We start from the raw sequence: 27,787 nt of genomic DNA, 5'->3' as shown, positions 1-27,787 counted from the left end.
ACAAAACCAAAAACATATAAGGATCTCAAATAATTGATCCGAAGAACCATAAAAAATAAAGATAAAAAATGCAGAATCCTCTCCTTGGATCAGGTTTTATCTTCAGCAATAGACAATATACATAGAGAGAGAGAGAGAGAGGTGATGATTCAATTGAACAAGTTTCTGAAGCCATCAAAAATCTTGAGAGCCCTTAGCTCACCACTTCTTATATCTCTCAGCCTTCTCCTTAATATCTGATGCAACAGACAACAATACAATACAACCATCATCAATATCATCAGCTTCAGCTTCAGCTCAGCAGTGTATAATGTAGTCAGTGTTATGTTTGTAAAGGCATTCGTCATCAAAATCTAGATTCGGCGACACCGACTAAACTCAACAAGCAAATGAAACACAATGGCGAACACAGGCACCTAGATAGTAAAACACCATGCTGTTGCGATTTTACATTTTGCAGAATTTCAAAGTTTTAGACTATTAATAATGAAATCACATATATATATATATAAGTATACGTCGTAAACTCAAATAATAACAATCTAATCTAATTTTATATAACCAAATAAACTTAATGTAAACTATAAACCAAATATATAAAATATCCCAACACATAATAGTATTTTAGAGCTATCATTGGATCTAATTAACTATTATCATTGTTTTGTGTCCTATAGTCGTGTATTTGCATCCAAAAACGATCTTCAGCACATAAGAGAAAACAAACATAGTAGAAAAAGAATTGAAAATAAAGCATCAAAAACTTTAAAACACACGATGCATGTATTCCGGTTAAAGCAAGTGAAAAAATTACGAATTCGAGGCAAGAGTGAGAGAAACTCCCTACAGATTGAGCGCGATACAGTATCCTCCGTTCGCTGGTGCATAAATCCATTGCCAGCTGTTTCAAGAACACTTTTCGGTTCAGAAGCTTAGGACTCGTCACGTCTAAATCCATCGATCCACTTTCCTGCCGAGGAGGAGTGGATTAGTGCAGTCCAATCAGATTTAGTACGATCAATAGCTGAATCTCTTTCCGAACTAACCTCAAGGAACTTCGAGTACTTTGATATACTGGCCTCGACTGTGTCCAGAATAAATTGCAGCGCTTCCTCCTCTATTTCGGGGAATTTAATATCCTTCTTGGACGTTGTCTTGTTCGATGCAGCAGCAGCAATCTGCTAGAATTCGTCAACAACATTTCTGCTATCCATTCATGATTACCGTTACGTAAGAAATGAAGTTTTACCAGACCTTATCAAACTGTCTCTTCATACTCGGAGGGCTTACTGCTAAATAAGCATACGCCATCAGCTCCACTGGCCAACCGGTGATTTGCACCGGAAAGCATTGTGATCTGTGATGGGTGGTCGATGAAAATTAGAGCAACTGAAATTGGTCGTTATTGAATCGTAGAAACGTCAAAGAGTTTATGAGGATCTCACGTGGATAACCCGTATTTCTTCAAAGCGTCCGCCTTTTCCTTGAAACACTTATCCGATTTTTTGAGGGACAGAGGCAACTCAACCGAGTCCCGAGGGTTAGTTCCTTCCCGTGGAACAAATCCATATGAAAGTAAGAGCTCCCCGTTGGATTTCTTACCGTATGATATGAATACCTGAAAGCATTGTAACTACGTCAAAAATCCAACGACAAAAATCACCAATCCGGTATACTGCCTATCTCAGGAAATCAATAAAAGAAACAGGGCTATCAATATAAAGCTTTTCTCATGAAATTTGGACTATCATGTAGATATGAGTTCTTATTCCCGAAGATTGAATACCTGCTCACCTGGCTGATACGCTCGATCTGTTGTGAACACAACTCCCTCGGAGGATTTGTCGTAATCCAGAAATGTTTCTACCTAAACAATTAAGCCAATCAACATATGGTTAATATCTCTTGAAAGACTATATAAAACTTACAAAATTTCTACTAGCTTAAACTTTTAGGTGAAATTGTCATTTATTAATTAGTATAGTATCAAAGCGGGAGGTCCGTGTAAGAAACCCACTGCCCTCCTCCGTAAAAAAAATTGTAAGATGAGATGGTTATTTAACATTGAAACAACTGATAAAGGGAAGAAAATAAGTCTAACAATTGTCATACCTCACAACTATGGTTCAGCATATCTGCCCATGGAACCAATGCAACCCTTCCACCCATCGAGGGTAAGCGTACCTATCACAATTAAACGTAAGTTAAATATAAACCATACTTGGACGACAAATACCAGCCTCCGCAGATGGTAGATATAACAAAAGGTAAACTTTTCGATTGTATCTAATACAGCGTACCAAGCGTGAAAAAAGAATGCCAAATGACCATTTGAACGTCTCCATATTGAATACCTGCAACAAATAATAGAAACAAGTAAAACAAAATTCGAAGCTCTAGCTATGGTAATAAATATTTAGTTCAACAAAGTATGAACCAAATTCAAGCTACGAGAACAGAGCATATGCCGCCCAATTATGAAACGTAGACGCATCATAGATAATTAATTACCTGCTGAGGAAATAAATCGCGATACCTGGAAAATATCCTGTCGTTCAAGTCATTGTATCTGCACAAGATGTTATCCAGCGATAAGCGGCCAGAATGCACGATAATTTCTTATCTAAATATGAAATTTAGTACGCAGCAAAAGGATAGATTATAATGTAAGTTGATGAAAGAGAAGAATGCATACGTCCCAGTAACATCATTGATCCTCTCGATTGCTCGTTGTCTTATTTGAGAGGCTTCCAGATATTTATCTAGTTCCGAACGCGTCCTGAAATTACATGTAGCTGCTGTAGAGAAACCAACTGAGCACAGACCCAACATGTTTTGAGAGGATAACAAAGTCCTCATCTGACCATTAAATTGAATCTCACCAATACAGAAGTGAATAGGGTTGCCTCGGCAAGGCTGCAATGTAATTTTTCCATCTCGAAGAGTTCATGAATCCTGCTTCACTGATCAAATACGTCGCAAGCAGTGGCCAATCGGGCACATTGTACTTCTTCAATACCTCGCCAGCCTCAGGGCAGCTCCACTCCTAAATCCACATCTCCATGCATTAAATACTTACGAGAACAATGAATCGATCACATTCGTAACAACTTGCGGAATTATTTACTATATCCAGAGCACAGTGTTTTTTATACTCACTCCGTTGTGTAAAATATGCCCATATTTTTTGCTACAAATTTTAATATGGGTAAATAATTGGGACATTTTTTATCTTTTATAATAAAAGAGTACAAAAAAGACAATGTATATGTGATTCTATACTAAAACGAGATATGACAATAAAAGAAACCATGAGCACATATTTGAAGGATAGGAGAAGTATATATTCATAAATTTAAGCAATTTCTTACGAGTTAGGGAAACCCTCTAATACCAATTACTAAATTACAAATAATGTGCACAAGTTAGTTTTAGGCTATGTTAGATATATTATGCATAGGGATTTTTTGTATTTGTATAGTATAAAGGCTTTTTAGGTATTTGGGATAGTTGTATATAATATAAATTTTTTGTATATTGTAAAAATTAGTTTGACGTGAATGAAAACATCGATCTTCTACATGGTATTAGAGCTGCCCTAATCCCGTCACCCACCCAATCTTGTCTTGCAACTCGCCGTCCGCCGCCGCACCATTCTCTCTGTTGTGATATGTTAGAGATATTTTAAATATTTGGTTTTAGATTTAGTAGATTTATATTTAGATTTGGTCTTATCTATAGATTATATTACTTAAATTTGAGTCTATCGAGTCTGTGTTGTATTGCATATATATATATATATATATAGGCTCCTTATTTTGATGATCAACAAGAAAATTTTATTATTTTTTCCAAAATTTCTACAATAGTATCAGAACCCGATTTTTCAAAACAAACCCTAGCCGCCGCCGCCGCTGTTCGCCGTCCATCGCCGCTCTCCGGTCGACACCGCCCTTACCGTTAGAACTGTCGTCGCCTGGCGACCTTGCAACCGAAAAATCAAATCACGGAGGAAAACACTTTCGCCGCCGCCTCCTGCTTTGGCTCCCTACGTTGTGGTGTGGTTAATTTTGTTTTTCGATTGTTACCGGTTGAATTGTTCGATTTGATTTCTTAATTTCTTGATTTATACCGGCGTGATTGGTTGTCATCGGAGTTGATTTGTCATGGCTTCCTCAGTCTAGAATCCCGTGACTCTCGTCCATCAAGTTCTTACTTCAAATTCCCCTTCTGTTATTAAAAATTCGTGGTATTTTGATTCTGGTTGTTGCCATTATATGACACCTACACTTGACCTCTTGACTGATGCGCATCCTATGTCTCATTCATAGCCTATACATACTACTAACAGAAATCGCATGGAAATCACTCATTCATAGTCTGTATCTCTACCATTCATATCTCCTTATACTTGTTGTGTTCCTCAATTGACTTTAAATCTTGTATTAGTTGGCCAACTAGTTGAGTAAGGACTTACTGTTACCTTTTCTTTTTCTGGTGTGCAGGTTCAGAATCCACTTACGGATCAAATTCTTAGAACAGGTCGAAAAGTGGGTCAACTATTTGAAGTACAATCTTTGAAAATTCCTCCAAGTAATTTCTCTGTTGTTGCTACTCAGATCCCTCTTAATACATTTTCTTCCCCTAGTCTTCAATGGCACATTCGTCTTGGTCATGCGTCTACCTCTAAAATTCAATCTCTCTTATTAATGGTCATTTAGGTCCTATCCGTTTTGAGTCATTTGATTGCTTACACTGTCATTATGGAAAACAACCAGTCTTATCTTTTTCAGAAAATATGTCGGTCGCAAGTAAACCGCTTTCTTTAGTTCATTATGATATTTTGGGTCCTTCCCCTATTCCCTCTATGGGTGGGTGTCGTTATTATATCGTTTTCATAGATGATAACTCCCGTTTTACATTGATATATTTTCGAAACACCGTTCAGAATTACTTTAAACATATATTCAATTTGCTCAAACGGTTCGAACTCAATTTTCTTGTCCTATACAGACCCTCCATACTGATAATGCCTTTGAGTATAGAGATTCTACCTTATTAAATTTTCTCTCTGCTCAAGGTACATTGATTCAACGTTCCTGTCCATACACCTCTCAACAGAATGGTCGCGCGAGCGTCACATTCTAGATATTGTTCGTGCATCAATTTTTGTCTGCTTCTTGTCCTGATAGGTTCTGGGAAGAAGCCGTTCTCACTGTTGTCTATACCATAAATCGCATTCCATCATCTGTCCTCCATAATAGCACCCCTTTCGAGCGTCTATACGGTCAGCCACCCGATTATAGTACCATTTGTCCTTTCGGTTGTCGGTTTTGTCACTATCCCTCCGCATGAACGTTCCAAAATTGGAACCTCGTGCGCATGTATGCTGTCTTATTGGTTATGGGTCAGAGCATAAATGTTATAGGCTTTGGGATCCGATTTCTAAAAAAAAGGTTGTGTATATCTCGTCATGTTACCTTTTGGGGGAGTGTCATATTTTCCACCATGTCTAAATTTCATGTCCTATTTATTCCTAGTCCACCTTCCTTTCTGTCGACATGTCCTCCCTTGTTTCCTGATCCTGATCCTACGGCTCCATCACCGCCTCCGAATTCTGTTCCAATTGAGGCTTCTGATCTACCTCCAGTTGAGGCTTTTGATCCACCTTCGACCTTGACTCTAGATGATGATTTGTCTGCGGTCCTTGGACTTGTCATACCTCGTCGATCGCATAGAGTGAGTCACCCTCCTCCTCATGTGTGTGATTATCATTGTTATTCTGTCATATTATCTCATCATAAGCCTAGGTCATTTCGTGAGGCAAGTGCTGATCTATTATGGAAACAAGCTATGACGGAGGAATTGGAGGCTCTCGCAAAACCTCACACTTGGTATTTAGTGGATTTGCCTTCCGGCAAGACACCTATTGGGTGCAAGTGGATTTTCAAAATCAAGACTAATTCTGATGGTTCCATTGAGCGCTACAAGGCTCGTCTGGTGGCCAAAGGTTATTCCCAGGAGTATGGAGTTTACTATGGGTGTGTTTGTTTGAAGGATTTTGGAGGATTTTCACTATTCATCCAATTTTTTCCTCCCAAAAATATCAAATCAAACACCTATTTTTCATTTTTTATATTATACTAAAAATCAATTTTACATTCAAAACATCACATCAAACCCTATTTATATCACATCATACAACTATTCAAATTCAAAATTTTTACTATTCAAATCCCAATCCAAAATCCAAACCCCCAAACAAACACACCCTATGAGGAGACATTTGCTCCCGTTGCTCGTCTCACTACTGTTCGTTTGTCTTCTTTCCGTTGCTGCTGCTCGTTAGTGGTCTCTTCTTCAGTTAGATGTCAAGAATGCATTATTACATGACTTACTTTCTGAAGAAGTTTATATGACTCCCCCTCCAAGTTTCTCGTCCTCTGGAAAGGTTTGTCGCTTACATCGCGCTTTATATGGGTTGAAGCAGGCCCCTCGGGCTTGGTATGCCACATTTAGCATTGTACTATTGGAGTTTTGATTTTACCACACGAGCTTACGAATCTGGCCTATTTCTTCGTTGTTCTTCATCTGGGATAATTATACTCTTTCTTTATGTTGATGATATGATTATTACGGAAGATGATGCGTCTGGTATTTCTGATCTACAGACATATCTTAGCCAATAGTTTGAGATGAAGAGTTTGGGTCCCCTTCGTTACTTCTTGGGGTTTGAAGTCTGTGATTCTTCCGATGGTCTCTTTCTCTCTCAGGCTAAGTATGCCTCCGATCTCCTTGCTCGAGCTAGTCTCACAGACTGTCAGGTAGCCTCTACACCACTTGCCTACGGCGTTCGACTTACTCTGCGTGATGCCTCTCTTCTTGATGACCCTACCCTTTATCGTCAACTTGTTGGGAGCTTGATCTACTTGACTGCCATTCGACCAGATATCGCTCATGCAGGTCATTGTGAGTCAGTTCATGGCCGCTCCGAGAACCTCTCACCACTCTGCCGTCTTACATTCTTCGTTATGTGAAAGGTACTCTTCTGCATAATTTACACTTTTCCTCTCACTCGTCTTTGACTCTCAGTGGTTACTCTGATGCTGATTGGGCTGGTGATCCTAGTAATCATCGTTCAACTACTGGTTTCTGCTTCTTCCTGGGTGATTCTCTCGTCTTTTGGCGCAGCAAGAAGCAGACTTTAGTTTCTCAATCGAGTGCCGAGTCGGGGTATCGTGTCCTTGCTGACTCTACGTCAGAACTTTTATGGCTTCGTCGATTACTCAATGATCTTGGTGTTCCTCAGTCATCTTCTACGGCTCTTCACTGCGACAGTCAGAGTGCTATAAAGATGGCCCACAATGATACCTTTTACGAGCGCACCAAGCATATTGAGCTTGACTGTCACTTCATTCGACAACATGTCGTTGGTGGTGCTGTCCATCTCATGTCGGTCTCCTCTGCAGATCAAACAACATATATTTTCACCAATTCTCTTCTTCCCAGTCGCTTTCGATTTCTCTTGGACAAAATTAAGTTGGTTTCTACGGCACCCACTTGAGTTTGAAGGGGGATGTTGAGATATGTTAGAGATATTTTAAATATTCGGTTTTAGATTTAGTAAATTTATATTTAGATTTAGTCTTATCCATAGATTAAATTACATAGATTTGAGTCTATCGAGTCTGTTTTGTATTGCCTATATTTTGATGACAATTTCATTATTTTCCCCCAAACTTTTTCTAACACTCTCTTGTTGTCGGTCTGGCTTTCCAGTGAGAGTTTGTCTCCTCTGTTTGGTGTTCTTTCTCCTAAGTTGGGTTGATGTTGGCTCGTGATTTAGGATTTAAGTTGCTTTTGTGATTCGAGATTTATAGAGCTTTCTTCAATTCAAATATTACCCCGAAATATGTTATCTTCTATTTCTTTTATGGGTATTATTTTTCTAAGCCCGGTTATTGCTACCGAACGATTGGTTGGGGGCTTTAATTATAGCTCTTAGTCTACAGTTGTCCAAATGTAGTGTATGGGTCCAGATTTGGCAAGTCATCTTGTTATTTCATCCTATTAGGTTGTTGATACAGAGAAAGCTGCATGGCGTAAGGCTGATGCGTGATGCCTTATTGTGCAGTTTGCTTTGGCAGTCTATTGATCCAAATCTTCATCCGAGTTTTACCAAATTTACAAGCTGTTATGACCTTTGGACACATGTGAAACTTTATATAACAATGATATTCCGCGCTTATACAGTGTAGTGTCCAATTTGGTCACTCTTTGTCAACACGGATTGACAATTTTCCAGTGTATCTTGGTGAACTTTCATCCGAACACAATTCAGTTTTGCCTCTTAGGAAAAATAGATGTGGAGGAGCTTGCTTGGCGCGATATATTCTTTATGGTGTTTGCAGTGATCAGCTTCTTTCAAGTTCAACAGTTCGGACTTTCTAGCTCGACAGTTTCAACCCTTGATTATATTAATTCTCGCTTACTACGTGTCTCCTTTGTGGCCCATCCCATTATTGATTCTGAAGACAAGTGTGCTCTACTATCTTCACGTTCTTCCCCTATACGAGGTGATCCTAGTTTTGTGAGAGCTCTCGAAACCACTACCTCTTGTTCACGCTGCACTTATTTCTTTTGTGTTCAGAACTGTCGCACAGGGAAGACGATTGGCAAAGGACTTGAGTTTCATGGACTGGATCACCTTGACCATCCTCTACCACCTTTAACCCCAATCGCATATTCCACTGTTAGTTCTCCTCAATTACTACACCAACAGTTTGTAATCCCAGTCTCTCTAAGTTGTGTCGGCTTGTTCCAAGCTTCTCTAGTTTATTTTCATTGTCTTGTGAGTCTTGTCAGTTGGGAAAACAAACTCGTGTTTTGCTTCCCCGGCAGGTTAATAACCAAGTTGAATGTCTTTTGCTTTAATTCACTTTGATATATGGAGTTTGTGTCGAACTACTTCTCTATTTGGTTTTCAGTACTTTGTGACTTTTGTTAATGATTTCTCAAGATGTACTTGGCTTTATTTAATGAAAGCCCTTTCCAAACTATTATTTGTCTTTGAAACATTTTATGCTGAAATTCAAAATCAATTTGGCATCTCTTAAAATACTTCGGACTAATAATGCCATTGAATATTTTTCTACTCCTATGACTCAGTTTATGTCATCTCATGGTATTTTACATCAATCTTCTTGTGCTTATACTCCCCAAAAAAATGGGCTTTCTGAAAACAAAAATCATCACCTAATTAAGACGGCTTGTACTCTGCTTATGCATCATCATGTTCCTTTCCGGTTTCGGGTTGATGATGTTATTATTTTCTACTATCTTATAAAACGCATGCCGTCTTCGGTCCTCCATAATAAATTTTTCATCACATATTGTTCCCTCAAGATCCTTTGTATCATTTACCCCTCCGTGTCTTTGGGTGTACAAATTTTGTTCATGATAATTCTTTGGGTTGGGATAAATTAGCTCCATGTGTGCTAAAAGGTGTTTTCCTTGGGTATTCTAGAGTTCAAAAGGGTTATATAAGTGTTTGTCTCCTTATACTCGTAAGTATTACTTATCAACAATGTTACTTTTTTTGAGTCTACACCTTATTTTTCTACGATCCCGTCTGTCAGCCACGGGCTACCTAATCTCTTTATCTTCTTCTCTGCTTCCGTTTCCACCTTTTCAAATTTATAGTCGTCCTTGTCCATAACTGTCTCCTTCCAATGGTTCTACCAATCATGTTTCTTCAGCGTCTTTTGATTGTATCGGCTCTCAAGACTTGCAATCGTCTTCTTCTCATGTGGCTTCTATCCTACCGGATCCTGCATTGTTACGCCGAAGTACTCGTTCTTCCCGTAATCCCCATCTCATTTACAATTTTTTTAGTTTTCATCATTTGTCTCCCACATACAATACCTTTGTGTCAAACTTATCTATTGTCTCCCTTCCTAAATCCTTTCGTGAAGCGTTTTCTCATCTAGGTTAGCGATAGGCAATGGTAGATAAAATGGTTGCTTTGCATGCTAATGGTACTTGGGACTTGGTACCTTTACCTTTGGGTAAGTCCCTTGTGACTTGCCATTAGGTCAATGCAGTTAAGGTTGGTCCGGATGGTCAAATTGGTCGTCTTAAGGCCCGTTTAGTGGCTAAGGGATTCACACAAGTCTTTGGTGAGAGGATAATACTGAAATCTTCTCGCCTGTAGCCAAAATGTTTTCAATTCGTCTCTTTATTGTTTTGGCTGCTATAGACTCATAGTCTTTCATCAGCTTGATATTAAGAATACGTTTCTTCATGGCGAACTTCAGGAGAAAATTAATATGGAGCAACCACCTGAATTTATTGCCCAGGGGGAGTCTAGTCATGTTAGCAAACTACATCATTAGCTATATGGATTGAAACAATCTCCGCATGCTTGGTTCGGTCTATTCGTCAGTGCTATACAGGACTTTGGCGTGATCCAAAGCGCTGTAGATCATTCTGACTTTTATAAGCACAACATCAAGTGGTAAGTGTTTATACATTCTTGTATAAGTTCATGATATTGTTCTCACCGGAACTGATCAAGAAGAGGTGTCACTCAGTTAAAGCAACACCTATGTAAGCATTTTCAAACTAAATATATAAGACCATTGAAGAATTTTCTTGATATTAAGATTGTTCAATCACGTGATGATATTGTTTTTTCACAACAAAAGTATGCATTGGATATTCTTGAAGAAACTGATTTGTCTCACTCCAAACCAGGAGACACTCCTATGGATCCAAATTTGAGGCTTCTTCCGGGACAGGAGGAGCCATTAGCTGGCGCAGAAAGATATCGTAGAATGGTTTGTAAGCTTAATTATCTCACACTTACTCGATCTGATATCTTTTTTGCTATGAGTGTTTTCTGAGTCAATTTCTTCAATCTCCATACAATAGTCACTTGGATGTTGTCATTTGAATCTTGAAATACATCAAAGGGTCTCTTAGTAGAGGATTATTGTACATTAATAAAGGTCACACTGAAGGAATTGGCTACTCAGATGTTGATTAGGTAGGATCCCCATTTGATAGATGCTCCACTTCAGGGTATTGCATATTTGTGGGAGTTAATCTTATCACATGGAAACGCAAGAAATAAAATATTGTTGCTCGATCAAGTGTAGAGGCAAAATATCAAGTCATGGCATTAGCGACATGTGAACTTATTTGAATAAAACAACTTCATGAACTCAAGATAGTGAATGAAACATTGGATTTGTATTATAGTCCCTAACGTCGGGTACTAACCGCAACCATACATAAATTTCTCCATTGAAATGTTAATAAATAAAATGACAAGATACACAATCATTAAGATAATATGCATGGATTGCACATAACCTAAATTCAAAATATAATGAAGCAATAGCTATTGCTTGACATATGCCAGCAATTACTATATATTAAATCAGTCTTCTACCCAGGATCACATCATTACCAAAAATTAAGGTTGTGTGATAGAAATAAAATAAAGGATAAGAAGAAACAAATTATATCAATAGTTTGCCCAAGAACAATCAAACAGTATCAACCATTTGCCCAATAGCCCCAAGTCTACTTTATTTCCAAAATCTAGAATTACTCAAATCTTAGCAACTTCTTAAATACAATTACCTAAACCATACTTATTAAAATTAAAATAAGTTCATAAACAAGAAATAAACCCAACCCAAAATAATAAAAAGTCCATAACTAAAAGCCCAATTAAATAAATATTAAAAGAATAATAAATAAAAGCCCAAGATTGCGAAAGCAAGCCTAAGGCCGCTCATACACGAAGAGTGACCTTGCACTCTCCTTATTACCAAGCTCCTATCCCATTTTCCTGTTAATCTCATCCTCGTTCGAAACAACTGTCCTCAAGGTTAAAGTCCGGAAATTGACTCGGGAAACTGGCTTTACTCATCTAAGTTACATCATCAATTGATTGCCCCGCACATTTAACCAACAAACTTTTTTTTTTTCATTCGCTCTTGCCACCAACCTAGCACCTTCTCGGGTTCAAGCACTGGCCCACCAAGCACTCTTTGTAACTTTGTCTTCATCAGGTGGTTGCCCACCACTCAGCAAGTCGCCGGACCCCTTTAACCCCACTCGTCCACCACCCACTCGAAACCTATTGTCAATGTTTCCCAATTTGTACGAACTTCTCCTAGTGTGACAAGCCATGCAGTTCCCATCAAGGCAAACACATGACAGTCTGCCTTAGTAATGCACCCCGGAAGCGAGATCGATAATTGTCTGCACACCCTCTCCGACTCCTGTCTATATTCGTCACCAAACTGAACTTGGAATTTGCATGTTTTATCCGGGTTCAGTTGTAGCATAGAAACCAAGGAAGAAAAAATAAGATTATGACTTGTGCTACTATCAATCCAAATCATCACCAGAAATCCTTCAACCACGCACTGAAGTTTTATAATGCACGGGCTGAAATTTCCAACCACAAAATCACCATCTTCTTTATTTGAACCCCCTTGAATCTCCTTAATGTCCTCTTAACCCGTTACCTCACAATACTTATACTTTTGGAGATCCAACTTCTCGGTCACACCCAGGTGTAAAGGGTTTCTTACACCTAAAGTACAGGCCCTTTGATCAATTTTGCTAACACTTTTGGCTGAAGCCGAGTGAATCTGGACGAACTGTGGATTGTTCGGACATCCCTGTATCTATTCCCAGGGCTGTCACGGGGGCTGCCCCACAACCTTAGAAAAACTACTGTTCGACTCCCACATATATACTACCAGTTGTTTCCGAATCCTCTAATGTTTTTGAAAATTATCCTGAACGTGTCCCCGATGTGTTGAAACTCTAATCCTCTCTCCCTCCATTTGAAATGACAATTCCATTGCTGTCTTCAAATCATTTGGGTAAAGTAGTCATAAGTAGCTATGAATTAAGTTCTTTAGTCCATTCATAAACTACCCCAAAGTGTTCATCATAAAAACCTAGCACGTGGCCCGCCAATTGGAAAAACATCGACACATAGTCCTCTACTATTCCAGTTTGCCTAACACCGGACAACCGCTCAAACTAGCTCTCCTTAAATCATGTGTCAAAAAGCGCTACCAATGTCTGTGTGGAATCCTCCCACAATATTCTTGGTTTTCGCATGCTCAACCACGTTTGTTATGCGTAGGCTTCTTTAGGGTAGTTAACTAAATGGGTTAGGAGTTCAGGCCCCATTGTGATTAACTCTAAATTAATCTTTAAATATCCCTCTTGTACTTGTAAAAATCTGTGCCGCCTCATACTAAAGTAATAAGGAAAGATTCTTGGTTGCCCCGTGGATGTAGGTCGATAACCCTTGTCGGCCGAATCACGTAATCCTTTGTGTTCTACTTTCTTGTTTGTGTGCGTGTGAGAGTTAATTCTAACAAGTGGAATCAAAGCGAGGTTGTTTACACGAGTTACACTTGTTCAAAAACAACAGAACAGACCGCAGTAAGAGCAGAGACCGAGACAGAATTGCCAGAGCATAACTGCAGCGTCACCTGTCAGATGCGTCAGATCCGTCAGTGTGTCAGACCTGTCAGCGTGTCAGATCCGTCAGCCGTCGTACCCGTCAGCGCGTCAGATCTTGCAGCAGCGTCGCCTAGTCTACTCGGCAGTCTTGATTGCTGACAGCACGCTGCAGATCCGATCCGACGCATCTCGCAAATTGCAGAATTCGTATTTGCATAATTAAATCATGTCTGAGGACAGAAAGACTAAGATTGATAAGTTTGATGGAAAAAATTTCAATTGGTGGAAGATGCAAATCGAGAATTTGCTTTTCCAAAAGGATTTGGATTTGCCTTTGACCGAAAGAAAACCTGAGAAAATGAGCAACTATGAATGGACAATCCTTAACAAGAAAGCCCTATCAGTTATCAGATCTACGCTAGCAAAAAGCATTGGACTCAACAATCCGAAGAAGACTACCGCATATGGGTTGTTGAAGACGTTGACAAACATGTACGAGAAGCCATCTCCTTCCAATAAGGTATTTCTGATAAGACAAATGGTGAATACGAGAATGAAAAAAGATGCGTCTATTACTTCGCATATAAACGAATTCAATACTATAATATCCCGGTTGTTGTCGGTGGATATTAAGTTTGACAATGACGTTCAGGCTTTGCTCTTGTTATCCTCATTACTTGAAAGTTCGTCAGGAACCGTCACAGGAGTTAGTAGTTCAACAGGAAATTCTAAACTCAATTTTGAAGGCATTCGTGACTTAATCAACGGGGAGAGGATATACGAAGGCGAAACTCTAGTGAAACTTCAAGCGCCCTGTTGAGCACGGAAAAAAGAGGAAGAAAGAAAGTAAAAAGGGAATGACAAAGGATGATCAAATTCCAGAAGGAAGGATCAGTCAAAACCGCCAGAGCAAAAGAGTATGGACACTTTAGAAATCAGTGCTCAAAACCGCCAGAGTAAAATGAGGTGAATGCCACTACAGACAGCACAGATGATGCACTTATTTGTTGTGTTGAGAATTCAATTGAGTCGTGGATTATGTATTCTGGTGCATCATTTCATGCTACTTTTAGCACAAAGACGATGAAGAATCTACGGACAGGTAACTTTGGTAAAGTTCGTTTGACTAATAACAACTCTCTTGACATCACAGGGATGGGTGACATAGATCTAAAGACTCATTTGGACACTATTTGGACGTTGAAGGACGTTAGGGTAATCCCTAGTCTTAAGAAAATGCTCATCTCCATTGGGCAACTGGATGATCAGGGATATAACGTCACGTTTGGAGGAGGGCAATGGAGAGTTGTCAAAGGCAATCTCATAATTGCCAGGGGCAAGAAGAGGGGTACTCTATACATGGCCGATGTCTCTGAAAATGAAGCGAATGTAGTAACTAGCAAGCAAAGTCTGTCTGTTTTGTGGCACCAACGACTTGGCCACATAAGCATAAAAGAAATGAAGATGTTTGTCGCAAGAGGAAAGCTTTCAGATCTAAAGAGGGTCAATTCCAAGTTTTGTGAGCCCTGTGTGTTTGGCAAGAAAAAAAAAATTCTCTTTTGCAAAGATGGGGCAGACATTGAAAGCTCAGAAGTTGGAATTGGTTCACTCTGATGTCTATGGACCAACGTCAATCTCTTCCTATGGCGGATCAAACTACTATGTCACGTTCATCGATGATGCAACACGAAAGGTATGGGTCTATTTTCTTAAAAACAAATCTGAAGTTTTCAATACTTTTAAGAAATGGAAGACTGCTATTGAATTAGAAACTAACCTGAAGGTGAAGTGCTTGAAATCAGATAATGGAGATGAATGCATTAGCACAAAGTTCACCGAGTATTGTGCTGAACACGGGATCCGAATGAATGCATTAGCACAAAGTTCACCGAGTATTGTGCTGAACACGGGATCCGAATGATCAAGACTGTCCTCGACACTCCTCAGCAAAAGGAATGCCAGAAAGGATGAACAAAACACTGAATGAAAGGGCCAGACGCATGAGACTGAATGTTGGAGTTCCAAATGCGTACTGGGCCGATGCAGTTAACACTGCTGCTTATCTTATCAACCGAGGACCATCGGTGCCATTGGGTTTCAAGATACCTGAAGAAGAGTGGAAAGGGGAAGCAATAAAGTATGAACACTTGAGAGTGTTCGGATGCAGCGCTTATGATCTGACAAGAGATGGTGACAAGTTAGATGCCAAAGCTAGAAAATACACCTTCATTGGATACGGAGGAGACAAGATGGGCTATCAGCTATAGGACTTTCAAGTAAAAAGGTTGTCAGAAGCAAGCATGCCACATTAATGAGGCTGAACTTTTCAAAGACAGAAGCACAAAGAGTCCGAAGATTGCGAAAGAACAAGTTGAGTTTGACAGTGATGTTATCAGAACCAGAGAGTCAGTGGGTTCTCAAGACAACAGGAGTCAGGAGAATGAATACTGACGAGATTGAAGGCATTCAATGGGACTTTGTTGTCAGTGAAAGTTCGGAAGAGGGAGGACCTCCCCATTCACCGGTGCAGCCGCAGCCAGCCGAGTCCCGATGGGTCAGGAGATCCACTAGAGTTACCAAGCCTAGCGTAAACTATCTCCTCTTCACTGAAAATGGTGAACCAGAAAGCTATCATGAAGTAGTCAAACAGAATTATTCGATTCAATGGGATTTGACTAAACTTCCTTATAACAATGAGGCACTTCAAAATAAATGGGTATTCAGAATCAAGGATGAACCAGATGGGTCGAAAAGGTACAAAGCTCGCTTAGTGGTTAAAGGATTTCAGCAGAAAAAAGGGAGTAGACTACACTAAAATCTTCTCTCCAGTAGTAAAGATGACCACTATTAGATTGGTTCTTAGTATTGTAGCTGCAGAGGGCCTACATCTAGAGCAGCTAGATGTTAAAGACAACATTTCTACATGGTGATCTCGATGAGAATATTTACATGGTACAACCTGAGGGGTTTCAGGTTGTTGGCGAGGAGAAATGGGTCTATAAGCTGAAGAGGAGCTTGTATGGTCTAAAGCAAGCCCCCAGCCAATGGAACATGAAGTTCAACAACTTCATGATGAGAACAGGGTACAAGAGATGCGAAATAGACCACTGCTGCTATATGAAGAAGTTTAAGGATTCCTTACATCATTCTACTTCTCTACGTGGATGATATATTGATAGCCGGTGCAGACATGGGAGATATCAATAAGTTAAAGCAACAGATGTCTGAGGAATTTGAGATGAAAGACCTAGGTCCAGCCAAACAAATACTTGGGATGAGTATAATCAGAAACAAGGATGGAAATCTGACACAATCTCAGGAGAAGTATATCGGGAAAGTGTTAGAGAAGTTCAACATGAATAGTGAGAAGACTAAACCGAGAAACACACCTTTGGAAAGCCACTTCAAGCTTACCAAAGATCAATCTCCGAGAATAGACAAATAAAAGGCAGATATGGCTAAAGTCCCTTATGCATTTGCATTTGGTAGCCTCATGTATGCGATGGTGTGCACGAGACCAGACATTGCTCCTGCATTCGGGGTTGTTAGTCGCTATATGTCAAATCTGGAGATAGAGCATTGGGAAGCCGTCAAGTGGATACTAAGGTATTTGAAGGGTACTTCCAAGATGAAGTTATGTTTCAGAGGCAAAGATGTGATTCTCAGAGAGTATCTGGCTGATTTGGCTGGATGCAAAAAGTTGCTTAAGAGCACTATAGGGTATATCTTCACAGTATGAGGAACTGCAGTCAGTTGGATGTCTAAACTTCAGAAAAGTGTAGCGCTTTCAACGATAGAAGCTGAGTATATAGCAGTTGGTAAAGGCTAGCAAATAGTTAGTTAGGCTAAAGAACTTCCTCCTGGAGTTGGTTAAACGGCAAACAGATTATTCATTACATTGTGACAATAAGAGTGCAATCAAACTTGTCAAGAACCCGGTCTATCACGGAAAAACGAAGCATATTGAGATACGATATCACGTTATCAGAGGATTGATAAATGAAGGGACGATAAAGTTGAAAAACATCTCAGGTGCTATGAATCCAGCAAATATGTTCACAAAGACTGTGACGCTGGACAAGCTGAAGTTATGTATGACTTCAGCTGGTCTTCATGAGAAATGATGAGAAAACTGGGGCAATCAAATGAAGCTGAGGATTTTACGGAAGTACAATGGAACGTAGATGTTTCGAAGCCTTTAAGTGGGAGATTGTTATGTGTAGGCTTCTTTAGGGTAATTAACCCTAATGGGCTTAGGAGTTATGGCCCAATTGTGATTAACCCTAAACTTAGTCCTTAAATACCTCTCTTGTACTTGTAAAAATCTGTGCTGCCTCATTCTGAAGTAATAAAAAAAGATTCTTGGTTGCCCCTGTGGACGTAGGTCGAAAACCCTTGTCGGCCAAACCACGTAAGATTTGTGTTCTACTTTCTTGTTTGTGTACGTGTGAGAGTTAATCCTAACAACGTCAACTAGTACAAGGCTGGTCCATCCATAGCAACCACAACTGATTCCACCTTTATCTTTGGTGGAGTATGGTTCAATTCAAAATTTATTTTTCCCAAGCTATCCATCCAATAGGATATCCACCGTTATATAACAACAATGACATTGTTGTCACACCACCATGCATCTGATCACACACTGGCGGTGCCGCCAAGGATGTGACGGATGCCTTTACCCTCTTTGTGTGCCTCCAGCCAATGAGTCCCTCTCTAGCGATGGTTTTAGAATTGCCTTCGATCGCACGGCCAGAGAAGCCGCGATCTCGGCTAACTGTGCATTGTTCTCTACTAATGTTGTACTATTCTCTACTAGTTTCTTCTTTATCTCAGCTTGATCGGCCTCCAATCTATCCAATCAATTGTTTATTGATCTCGTCATTCCGACGGAAATGGGATCCATCAGGTAGGAACAATTGATAGAAACAAGATAAACGATAAGAATAATTAAATGATATCAATCGTTTGCCCAAAAATAATCAAAAGGTATCAACTATTTGCCCAAAAGCCCCAAAGCTAATTTATTTCCAAAATTCAAAATGATGTCTCAAACCTAGCTACTTCCTTGAATGCTATTACCTAAATCATATTTACTACAATTAAAATAAGTCCATTAAACATGAAACAAACCCAACCCAAAATAACAAAAAACCAATAACTAAAAGCCCAACTAAAAAATATTTAAAAAATGATAAATAAAAGTATCGCAAGCCTAAGCTCATCTTCGCCTCTTATACACCAACAGTGGCCTTGCCCTCTCCTAATTCCCAAGCTCCTGTCTCTACTTCCTGTCAGTGTGTTTGTTTGTGCTTTCACAACTATTTTTACATTACTTATTCTACAATAAACTAAATTTCCCCCCAAAGAACTCCACATTCAACACCAATTTTTCTTTTAAAACATCACATTCTATCTAAGAAATTTCAAATTCAAAACACCTCCAAATAAAATATTTCAGTAAATCTATTCTACCATCAAATGATTTGTAGTAAAGCAAGAACTTTATAACTTATGCTTAAAGCAATTCCAGTGTTCGACGTTGATTCAGATCCTGAAGTTCCAGATCCAAATCAGATACTCTCAATAGAGTTCCGGATCCGAAACCGGATCTGCCAGATCGGTTCGGTTCAGATCCTATCTTGGGTCTAATACCCTTATACAAATCTGCCTCAAATCCAAATTTGGGACAGTGCATAAACTCAATTATCAATTTATTGTCTCTAACCTTTATATACCAAAATATCATCACACAATTCACTTTTTACCCACTAAACCCAATGGTAGTTCAAACTTTATCTGATACGATTCAGATCCTGAAGTTCCAGATCCAAATCTGATACTCTCAATAGAGTTCCTGGATCCAAAACCGGATCTGCCAGATCGGTTCGGTTCAGATCCTATCTTGGATCCAATACCCTTATACAAATCTGCCCCGAATCCAAATTTGGGTCAGTGCATAAACTCAATTATCAATTTATCGTCTCTAACCTTTATATATCAAAATATCATCACACAATTCACTTTTTACCCACTAAACCCAATGGTAGTTCAAACTTTATCTGATACAAACTCACTCATGTTTTTATTAATCTACTAGAACAATCCTATGAGACAATGTAAGCGAGATAGAGGGAACATTTTGACCCAGATCAAAACTATGAATACCCAATCTGAAACAGTATAAAATAGATGGAATACCTATTGTGTGATTTGGACCGACGAGCACCGTCTGCTCAATTATCGAACCAAAGGCAAAACCACCCAAAATTGGCAATGGAATATATATTATATATATGTGTGATTAAAAGAGTAAGGTACACAGTGTACTTTTATTTACTAGGGATGAGGAGAGAAGGCTGTTTATATATATATATATATATATATACGGAAAATGAAGCAATTAATGGGGAAGAAGGTAAAGAAAAAAGTGAAACAGATGATCGTGACGCTGAGTGATGTGAAATATGGAGTGATTAGGTTTAGTAAGGGAGAAATAAAGTCTATAGATCACATGGTTATATACATATATGTTATATATATATATATATATAAAAGGAAGTAGAAGTGAGAGTGTAGGAAATACGTAGCAAAAATTCTTTATTATGATTGAAAATGAAAGCAAATAAATATTTACAGACCTCCAAACTAAACCGATAACATAAAATAATAAATATTTACAGACCTCCAGACTAAACCGATAACATAAAATTAATAAAATTTTCTAATAATAAATACCTAATTTTATCTAAACTTTAGGAATAAGAAAAATACTAAATAAGAAAAACGTGGTCAAAAGGAACAAGTCCTGCTACGGCAGAATTATTTCCAACTAACTCCCCCATAATCCTAACGAGGCTTCAAACGAGCTCCGTCTCTATTTTGGAAACAAAAATGTAGGTTATCCGTCATCTTTGTCTCCCGTCTTAGTTTTTTCCTCCAAGAGAATTAGATTAACTTTTGCTACATACGGCTTGTTTTTTACATTCGGATGCATAGTGTCCTATTTTTCCGCATTTGAAGTATTTGATGTGACTTTGGTCTCGGTCATTCCTTTTGTTCGAGTCTGTCACATTGTTGTTGTTGTCGCCCCTCTTCTGGTCGTTATTCCAATTACGTCAACACTGGTTGCAATACCTTCGGCCATCTCAATCTCCATTAAGCTTCAGTGAGGAGCAACTGACTATCTCCATGACTGATGGGCTTTCGTATTTGCGCACGTTCCTCAAATGCCTTCGGACGTCCAATTGCTTCCTTGAACGGTATATTTCTAAGGTCACAGAATTGCTCAATTCCTGCAATGACAGGATAATATTCTCAAGTAAAGTGTCAAACAATTTCTTTACCAATGTCGCATTGTCCAGCTCGAATATCTTGCGACCATCCCACTCAGTTTGGTTTCGGATCGGGTAGACCGCTAAATCCAAGTCATGTTCAACAATAAACGAGAAAGAAAGCAAATAAAGAACTTAGAAATTTACGTGGATCGGTGACGGTGTGTCAACTTGCGTCCACGGGCAGGAACCAGAGAGATTTTATTATACTGATTCAGAGAGTTACAATTAGTGTCATACGGCTATGAACTATAGCTATCTATCCCTCAAAACACCTTAAACCCTAAGCCCATTTGTTATTAATTAGGACAGGTCAAAAATAAACCTTGTCAATTGAAACAGTCTTTTCGTTTTGGTTTCGGGTCGGATAGACCGCTAAATCCAAGTCACGTTTCAACAATTTCCACTTTGACTTGGAGTTTCTCCAATCGCCAAAGGTCCCTCAGTATCTCTCTCAATCATCTTCTTCCTGCCAAATGCCCCGAGGGGACTTTACCTCCTGTGAATATTCACCAAGTTCAAGCAATTCTCGAACTTCTTCGTTGGTAGTTCCTTTGTCAACATATCAGCTGGATTGTGTTTTGTAGCTATTTTCTAAATAGAACACTTGTTTTCCTCCAGAACATCACGGATAAAATTCAACCTTACATCAATATGCTTGGTTCTCTCGTGATACACCGGGTTTTTAACCAAACTCAAAGGACTCTGACTATCACAAAATAATACCGGTTTCTCCACCTTCAGACCCAAACTCCGCACCAGACCATGTAACCAGATACTCTCCTTAATACCTTTAGTCATTGACATGTATTCCGCCTCAGTTGTCGACAGCACAACCGTAGGTTGTAAAGTAAACTTCCAATTGACTGCACATCCAAACAGAGTGAAGATAAAGCAAGTCACTAATCTTCGTTTCACCAATTCACCCCTGTAATCAGAGTCTGCATAGCCAACCGGACCATCACCATGGCCTTCATCATCATATGCTAGACAAATATCATACGCTCCTTTCAAATATCGCAAGATCCACTTTACAGCTCCCCAGTGAGCTTTACCCGGAATAGCCATAAATCTACTCACCACACTAACCGCATAAGCGAGATCCGGTCTTGTACATACCATCGCATACATAGGACTTTCAACTACACTTGAATATGGAACCGCTTCATGTAGCTAACTTCTTCATCTGTAGCCGATATAGTGCTTCGATCAAGTTTAAAGTGTGACGCCAAATAAGTACTTACCGGTTTGGATTGATCAACAGAGAATGCCTGCAAAACTTTCTCAATATACTATTCTTGAGAAACCCATAACCGTTCTGCTTCTCTATTACGCCAGATCTCCATACCCAGTATTTTCTTTGCCTCACCCAAATCCTTCATCTCAAATTCACCCTTTAGTAGAGCCTTCAAGTCATTGATTACAACCATGTTTTTAGTTGCAATTAACATATCATCCACATACAACAGCAGAAACACAAAGGAATCACTATAAACTTTCTTCGAGTAAACACAGTTATCAAACTTATTACGAGTATAACCATTAGACACCATGAAAGAATCAAATTTCTTGTACCAGTGCCTCGGAGACTGCTTCAAGCCATATAGAGATTTCTTTAACAAGCATATTTGGTCCCTTTTAGAACTGTCGAACCCTTTCGGTTGAAACATGTAAATCCGTCCTTCTAGATTATCATGAAGGAATGTTGTTTTTACATCAAGCTGCTCCAGCTCCAGCTCCAGATCAAAAGCACCCACCATTGCCAAAAGAAACCCGGATGGTTTTGTGTTTCACCACAGAAGAAAAGACTTCATGGTAATCGATTCTTTCCTTCTTTGAGAACCATTTTGCCACCAGTCTCGCCTTGAACTTAGTTAATTCAACACCAGGAATTCCATCATTTCTTTTAAAGACCCACTTGCATCCCACTGGCTTCACCCCTTTCGGTAGTACAACGAGATCCCGAGTCTTCTTCTTTTCAAAAGACTGCATCTCTTCATTCATTGCTATAATCCAGTTTTCTGCATCTTTACTCGCCACAGCTTCTTTATATGTTTTTGGTTCATCAGAGCCAAGATCATCACCAACCGCCAATGCATAAGCCACAAAATCCATGTCACATGTATTGACACATCCTACAAACCTAGTTGGTTTCTGTTGGTTTCTGAATATTTCTCTTTCCCTTTCTAGCTGCTATGGAATCTTCAACCCTAGTACCAGTGTCAGCTTCCTCCTCAACCGATTTCCCTTAAGGTTTTGACTGATCTGGTTGATCGGATTGATCAATAGTATTATCCTACTGCTCTTCCTCTAACACAACTATGTAGAGAGTCTCAAACTCCACCTTCTAGTCAACACCACAATCTTTTGTACGTGCAATACTTTCATAACTTTTACTCTGATCAAGCATAGCAGATTCATCAAAGGTAACATCTTTGCTAATAAGAAATTTACCAGGACTTTTACCTTTTGTATACCACAGTCGATAATGTTTGACTCATGTTGCATACCCTAGAAATATGTATTTTACCGCCCTCGGCTCCAGCTTACCATCATTCACATGAGCGTATGCAGGGCATCCAAATATTCTTAGATTAGAGTTATCAGAGGGTTTACCGGACCATACCTCTTGAAGAGTCTTTAAGTCAATTGCAGTTTATGGAGATCTATTAACCAAGATAGCTAGCAGTGTTAATTGCTTCAACCCAGAATTGCTTAGATAAGCCAGCAAATATGCGCATACACCTAGCACGCGCCATGAGAGTTTGGTTCATACGCTCTGCAACCTCATTTTGTTGTGGTGTGTATCATACAATGCGGTGTCTCACTATACCTTCTTTCTTGTAAAAATCATCAAATGAAGTGTTGCAGAATTCCAACCCATTATCAGTTCTTAAAGTCTTGACCTGTTTACCCATCCGTTTTTCAACCATGGTCTTTCACTTCTTGAACTTCCCAAACACCATCTTTAGTCTTCAGAAAGTACAACCAGACTTTTCTTGAATAATCATCTATGAAAGTGACGAAGTAAGAACAACCGCCCTGCGATTTCACCGAGAGGAACCCCATAAATCTGAATGAACATACTCCAGAAAATCTTTTGAAGTGTGATGACCGGTACTAAACCTCACCTTGCATTGCTTCCCTTTTACACAAGCCTCACAGAATTGAATTTTACCTTGTCGCATCCCCACCAAATAAACCCTGCTTGCTCAGCACAGACAACCCTTGCTCTCTCATGTAACCCAATTGACGGTGCCACAAATTTGTCCTGTCATCATGTTTATCCAAGGACTGGAATACCGCCACCGTTCTCATCACTGAACTGCCTAGTAGACAATAAATTTCATGCTGCAACTTTCCCTTCATCATCACCAGAGTACCTTAAGGACTTTCACCTATTCACATTCACCGTGATATTTTAAACTATTCTTGGCTAAGGTGGCCAAGAGAAATCAAATTCTTTTTGAGTTCAAGAACATATCAGCAATCAAATTTCCTAACAGTACTGTCATGCAATTTTATTTGTACAATCCCGCTCCCCATCATCACCTACGAGAGAGCATCATATGGTGAGAAGCATCGGTATCCATAATCCAGGTGCCAACAGTACTAGCGCTACATACTGTCAGAACTTCACCAACGTCTCCATCATCAGAATTGTCTTGTACCACAGCAACACTGCCACTGTTACTAGAGGATTTGGATTTTGAACGCGACCCCCATTCCCGTTACCCCTCTCCTATGGTCTTCTTCTACATGCAAATAGACCTAAACCAGAACCCTCTTCCAGAGAAACTTTTCTTTTCAATTCTTTCGACATAAGGACATCTTTCACATCATTAACAAAAATTGTAGTTCTACCATATAGCATAGTATCTACAAAATTCTTATATAAACCAGGTAATGAACACGGTAAAATTAGGGTTTGATTTTCATCATCTATTTTAACCTCAACCCCTTGAAAATCAAGAATAATACGGTTAAAGGGTGTCAAGATGATCCTTTACCTGAGTACTTTCGGACATCCGGAGGGTGTTCGTTACTTATGATATAGTCTGTTCGTGAGAAAGTTGTTCTGATACTTCTCACACAGTTTATCCCATAACCCAGAAGCCGTCGTCTGATCTACAACCTCCCGTAACACCTCATCAGTAATTGACAGCAAGATCGCGAAATGAGCTTTTGACAAAATCTCATTCTTCACCTCCTCATTCGTGTCTTTACGAAACTTGTCTTCTCCCTCAAAAGCAGCCGCACATCTCTGTTGAACCAAAAGTGCCCTCATCTTGACTTTCTAGAGCGTGAAGTCATTCGACCCATTAAACTTCTTCAGATCAAACTTATACGAGTACATCTTCAATCAATCAGATATGGCTCTGATACCAGAACACAAAGGTTTTGCGTGGTTCGATGACGGTGTGTCAACCTACGTCCACGGGCAGGAACCAGAGAGACTTTATTATACTGATTCAGAGAGTTACAATCATTGTCATACGGCTTAGAACCATAACTATCTATTTACAAGCACCCCCAAAACACCTTAAACCCTATGCCCATTTGTTATTAATTATGATGGCTTGAAAAAAATCCTGTCAATTGAAACAGCCTTTTCGTTTTGGTTTCGGGTCGGGTAGACCGCTAAATCCAAGTCACGTTTCAACAGTCCCAAACTCCTTGAGCTTCCATGATAGTCTCGACCTTGATCGACCAGTTCATATAATTTTTCGATGTTAACTGGGAATAGACAACAACAACAATGCTTCAAGTGTGAAAAAAGTAGAATACTATCATCCAAATGCAAGAGCAAGCCGCATGCAGTGGAAGTGAATCTAACTCCCTTGGAGGAAAAAACTAACCTGGGAGCCATAGATGATGGAGAACCTACATTGTTGTTTTCTGAAATAGAGATGGAGCTCGTTTGAAATGGCGTCAGGATTATGAGGGAGTTTGTTGAAAATAGTCCTGCCGCAGCAGAACTTGGTCCTTTTGACCACATTTTTTCTTATTTTAGTATCTCTCTTGTTCCTAAAGTTTAGGTAGAAGTACGTATTTATTATCAGAAAATTTTGTTAATTTTATGTTTATCGGTTTAATATCGAGGTCTATAAATACCTCCTACTTTCATTTTCAATCTTGTTTTTTTAGTCAAAATAAAGAATAGTTTTGCTACTTACTTTCTATATATATATATATATATATAACCATATGATCATATAGACCATATCTATCTTAATAAACTTAATCACTCCATATTTCATATATATATATATATAACCAGATCAAACTTATACGAAGATATCTCTGCATTTTCACGTGTACTTCCTTTTTATTTTAGTATCTCTCTTGTTCCTAAAGTTTAGGTAGAAGTACGTATTTATTATCATAAAATTTTGTTAATTTTATGTTTATCGGTTTAATATCGAGGTCTATAAATACCTCCTACTTTCATTTTCAATCTTGTTTTTTTAGTCAAAATAAAGAATAATTTTGCTACTTACTTTCTATATATATATATAACCATATGATCATATAGACCATATATATCTTAATAAACTTAATCACTCCATATTTCATATATATATATATATATAACCAGATCAAACTTATACGAAGATATCTCTGCATTTTCACGTGTACTTCCTTTTTATATATATAATCACCTGATCATATAGACCATATCTATCTTACTAAAGTTAATCACTCCATATTTTATATCACTCAGGTCACGTCATCATGATATGTTTCACTCTCTCATTTACCTTTTTTTTCATTTATTGTTTCTTTTCCCATATATATATATATATATATACTTTCTGGAAGTGAAAAACGGTGTGTTTAGTATAGAGAAATAAGTTCAAAGCATTTCTAAAATTGGTAGTTGAGAAATAAATCATTTCTGATTCTCTGATTTCATTTATCTATTGCAGAGAAATACAGAGAATTAAATATTAATGCAGCACAATTATCTTTATTTTTTATTTTTATAATTTTTTTAATTATATTATTTCAATTTTATAAAATATGATATTTAATTTTTACAATTTTTATTTTAAAAAATTACACTAAAATATTAATCTTACAAAATATCGTATGTAATTTACTATTTAAACAAAAAAAAAATCACAAAAAATACTTCTTTCATAGATTCTAACTAGTTAAAACCCTTTCTTGCCCCATTAAACATTTATTATTTTATTGATCTATCCATAAAGCTGCATTTTTATATTTCTCAACTAATTTATCTATTTTACCAATCAAAAAAATTAATTTCCATTGATGAATTCTTTTTTTCTATGGAATTCTATTATCTGCTCTCATACCAAATGCCCTTCTTGGTTCAAAAGCTCGAGCTCAGCCACAACTAACAGTGGCTTCACAAAAGCATGCGATCAATCAAAAAACTCTCCAGAAAATTCACCAGCAAGGCAGCAACTATATAAATTCTAGGCTAAGTCAATCACTCAAACCCTAATTCGTGAATAAAATCATCCAAAAAATAACAAAAACAAGGATTAAGCCTGAAAACTCACAGAATCAGCGGTGATGAAAAGCAACGGAGGCACAAATAGCAGCTTCTCCCCTTTCCTAATATTCTTCATAGCCACAAGTCCCCTCTCTCCAACGTCCACTCTTTTTATAGCCATTTTCTGGGGAGGAAGCCCGTTCTGAGACAACCATTCCTGTAAATCCGACGCATTCTCCAGAGAATCGACTTCGCACCCCCACGGGACGGTGGTTTCTGTTGCCGCTGAGACGGAGCACCGAATTCGATTAAATCGGACACTTCTTCCGGCAAAGGAGAGATCGGCGCGGATTTTGAGAGCGGATGGAGATGGAGTTGGAGAGAAAATAGGGATGAACGTGGATTGGAGGAGGCTCGAAGTTTCAGCCATGGCGATTGGGGGGAGTGCAGAGTGAATTAGCCTTATCTTCTTCATGTGAGGATT

At 38.7% G+C, this 27,787-nt stretch overlaps 1 protein-coding gene across 1 annotated transcript; it reads right to left on the bottom strand.

Moving 5' to 3' along the window:
• Positions 1-27,787, bottom strand: LOC127266017 (ribulose-1,5 bisphosphate carboxylase/oxygenase large subunit N-methyltransferase, chloroplastic). The gene is made up of 12 exons (XM_051296087.1): positions 27,371-27,787; positions 2,883-3,046; positions 2,696-2,779; positions 2,512-2,569; positions 2,301-2,354; positions 2,113-2,184; positions 1,787-1,867; positions 1,446-1,618; positions 1,255-1,357; positions 1,047-1,178; positions 848-970; positions 1-236 (listed from the first exon to the last, which is right to left on the bottom strand). Exons 1-12 carry the CDS (start codon positions 27,776-27,778, stop codon positions 150-152), a joined length of 1,539 nt encoding a protein of 512 aa, XP_051152044.1. The 5' UTR covers positions 27,779-27,787; the 3' UTR covers positions 1-149.

This window comes from Andrographis paniculata, unplaced genomic scaffold, assembly GCF_009805555.1.
Source record: "Andrographis paniculata isolate CXL003 unplaced genomic scaffold, ASM980555v1 Contig74END, whole genome shotgun sequence".
NCBI classification, from domain to species: domain Eukaryota; kingdom Viridiplantae; phylum Streptophyta; class Magnoliopsida; order Lamiales; family Acanthaceae; genus Andrographis; species Andrographis paniculata.
This window is presented reverse-complemented; position numbering and strand designations above follow the sequence as displayed.

Coding starts and splice junctions, on each gene's coding strand:
- LOC127266017 (XM_051296087.1), bottom strand. CDS start 27,778: ATGAAGAAGATAAGGCTAATTCACTCTGCACTCCCCCCAATCGCCATG. Junction 1,619..1,786: donor CGTATCAGCCAGGTGAGCAG/GTATTCAATCTT, acceptor CAATGCTTTCAG/GTATTCATATCATACGGTAA. Junction 1,358..1,445: donor AAGAAATACGGGTTATCCAC/GTGAGATCCTCA, acceptor CACCCATCACAG/ATCACAATGCTTTCCGGTGC.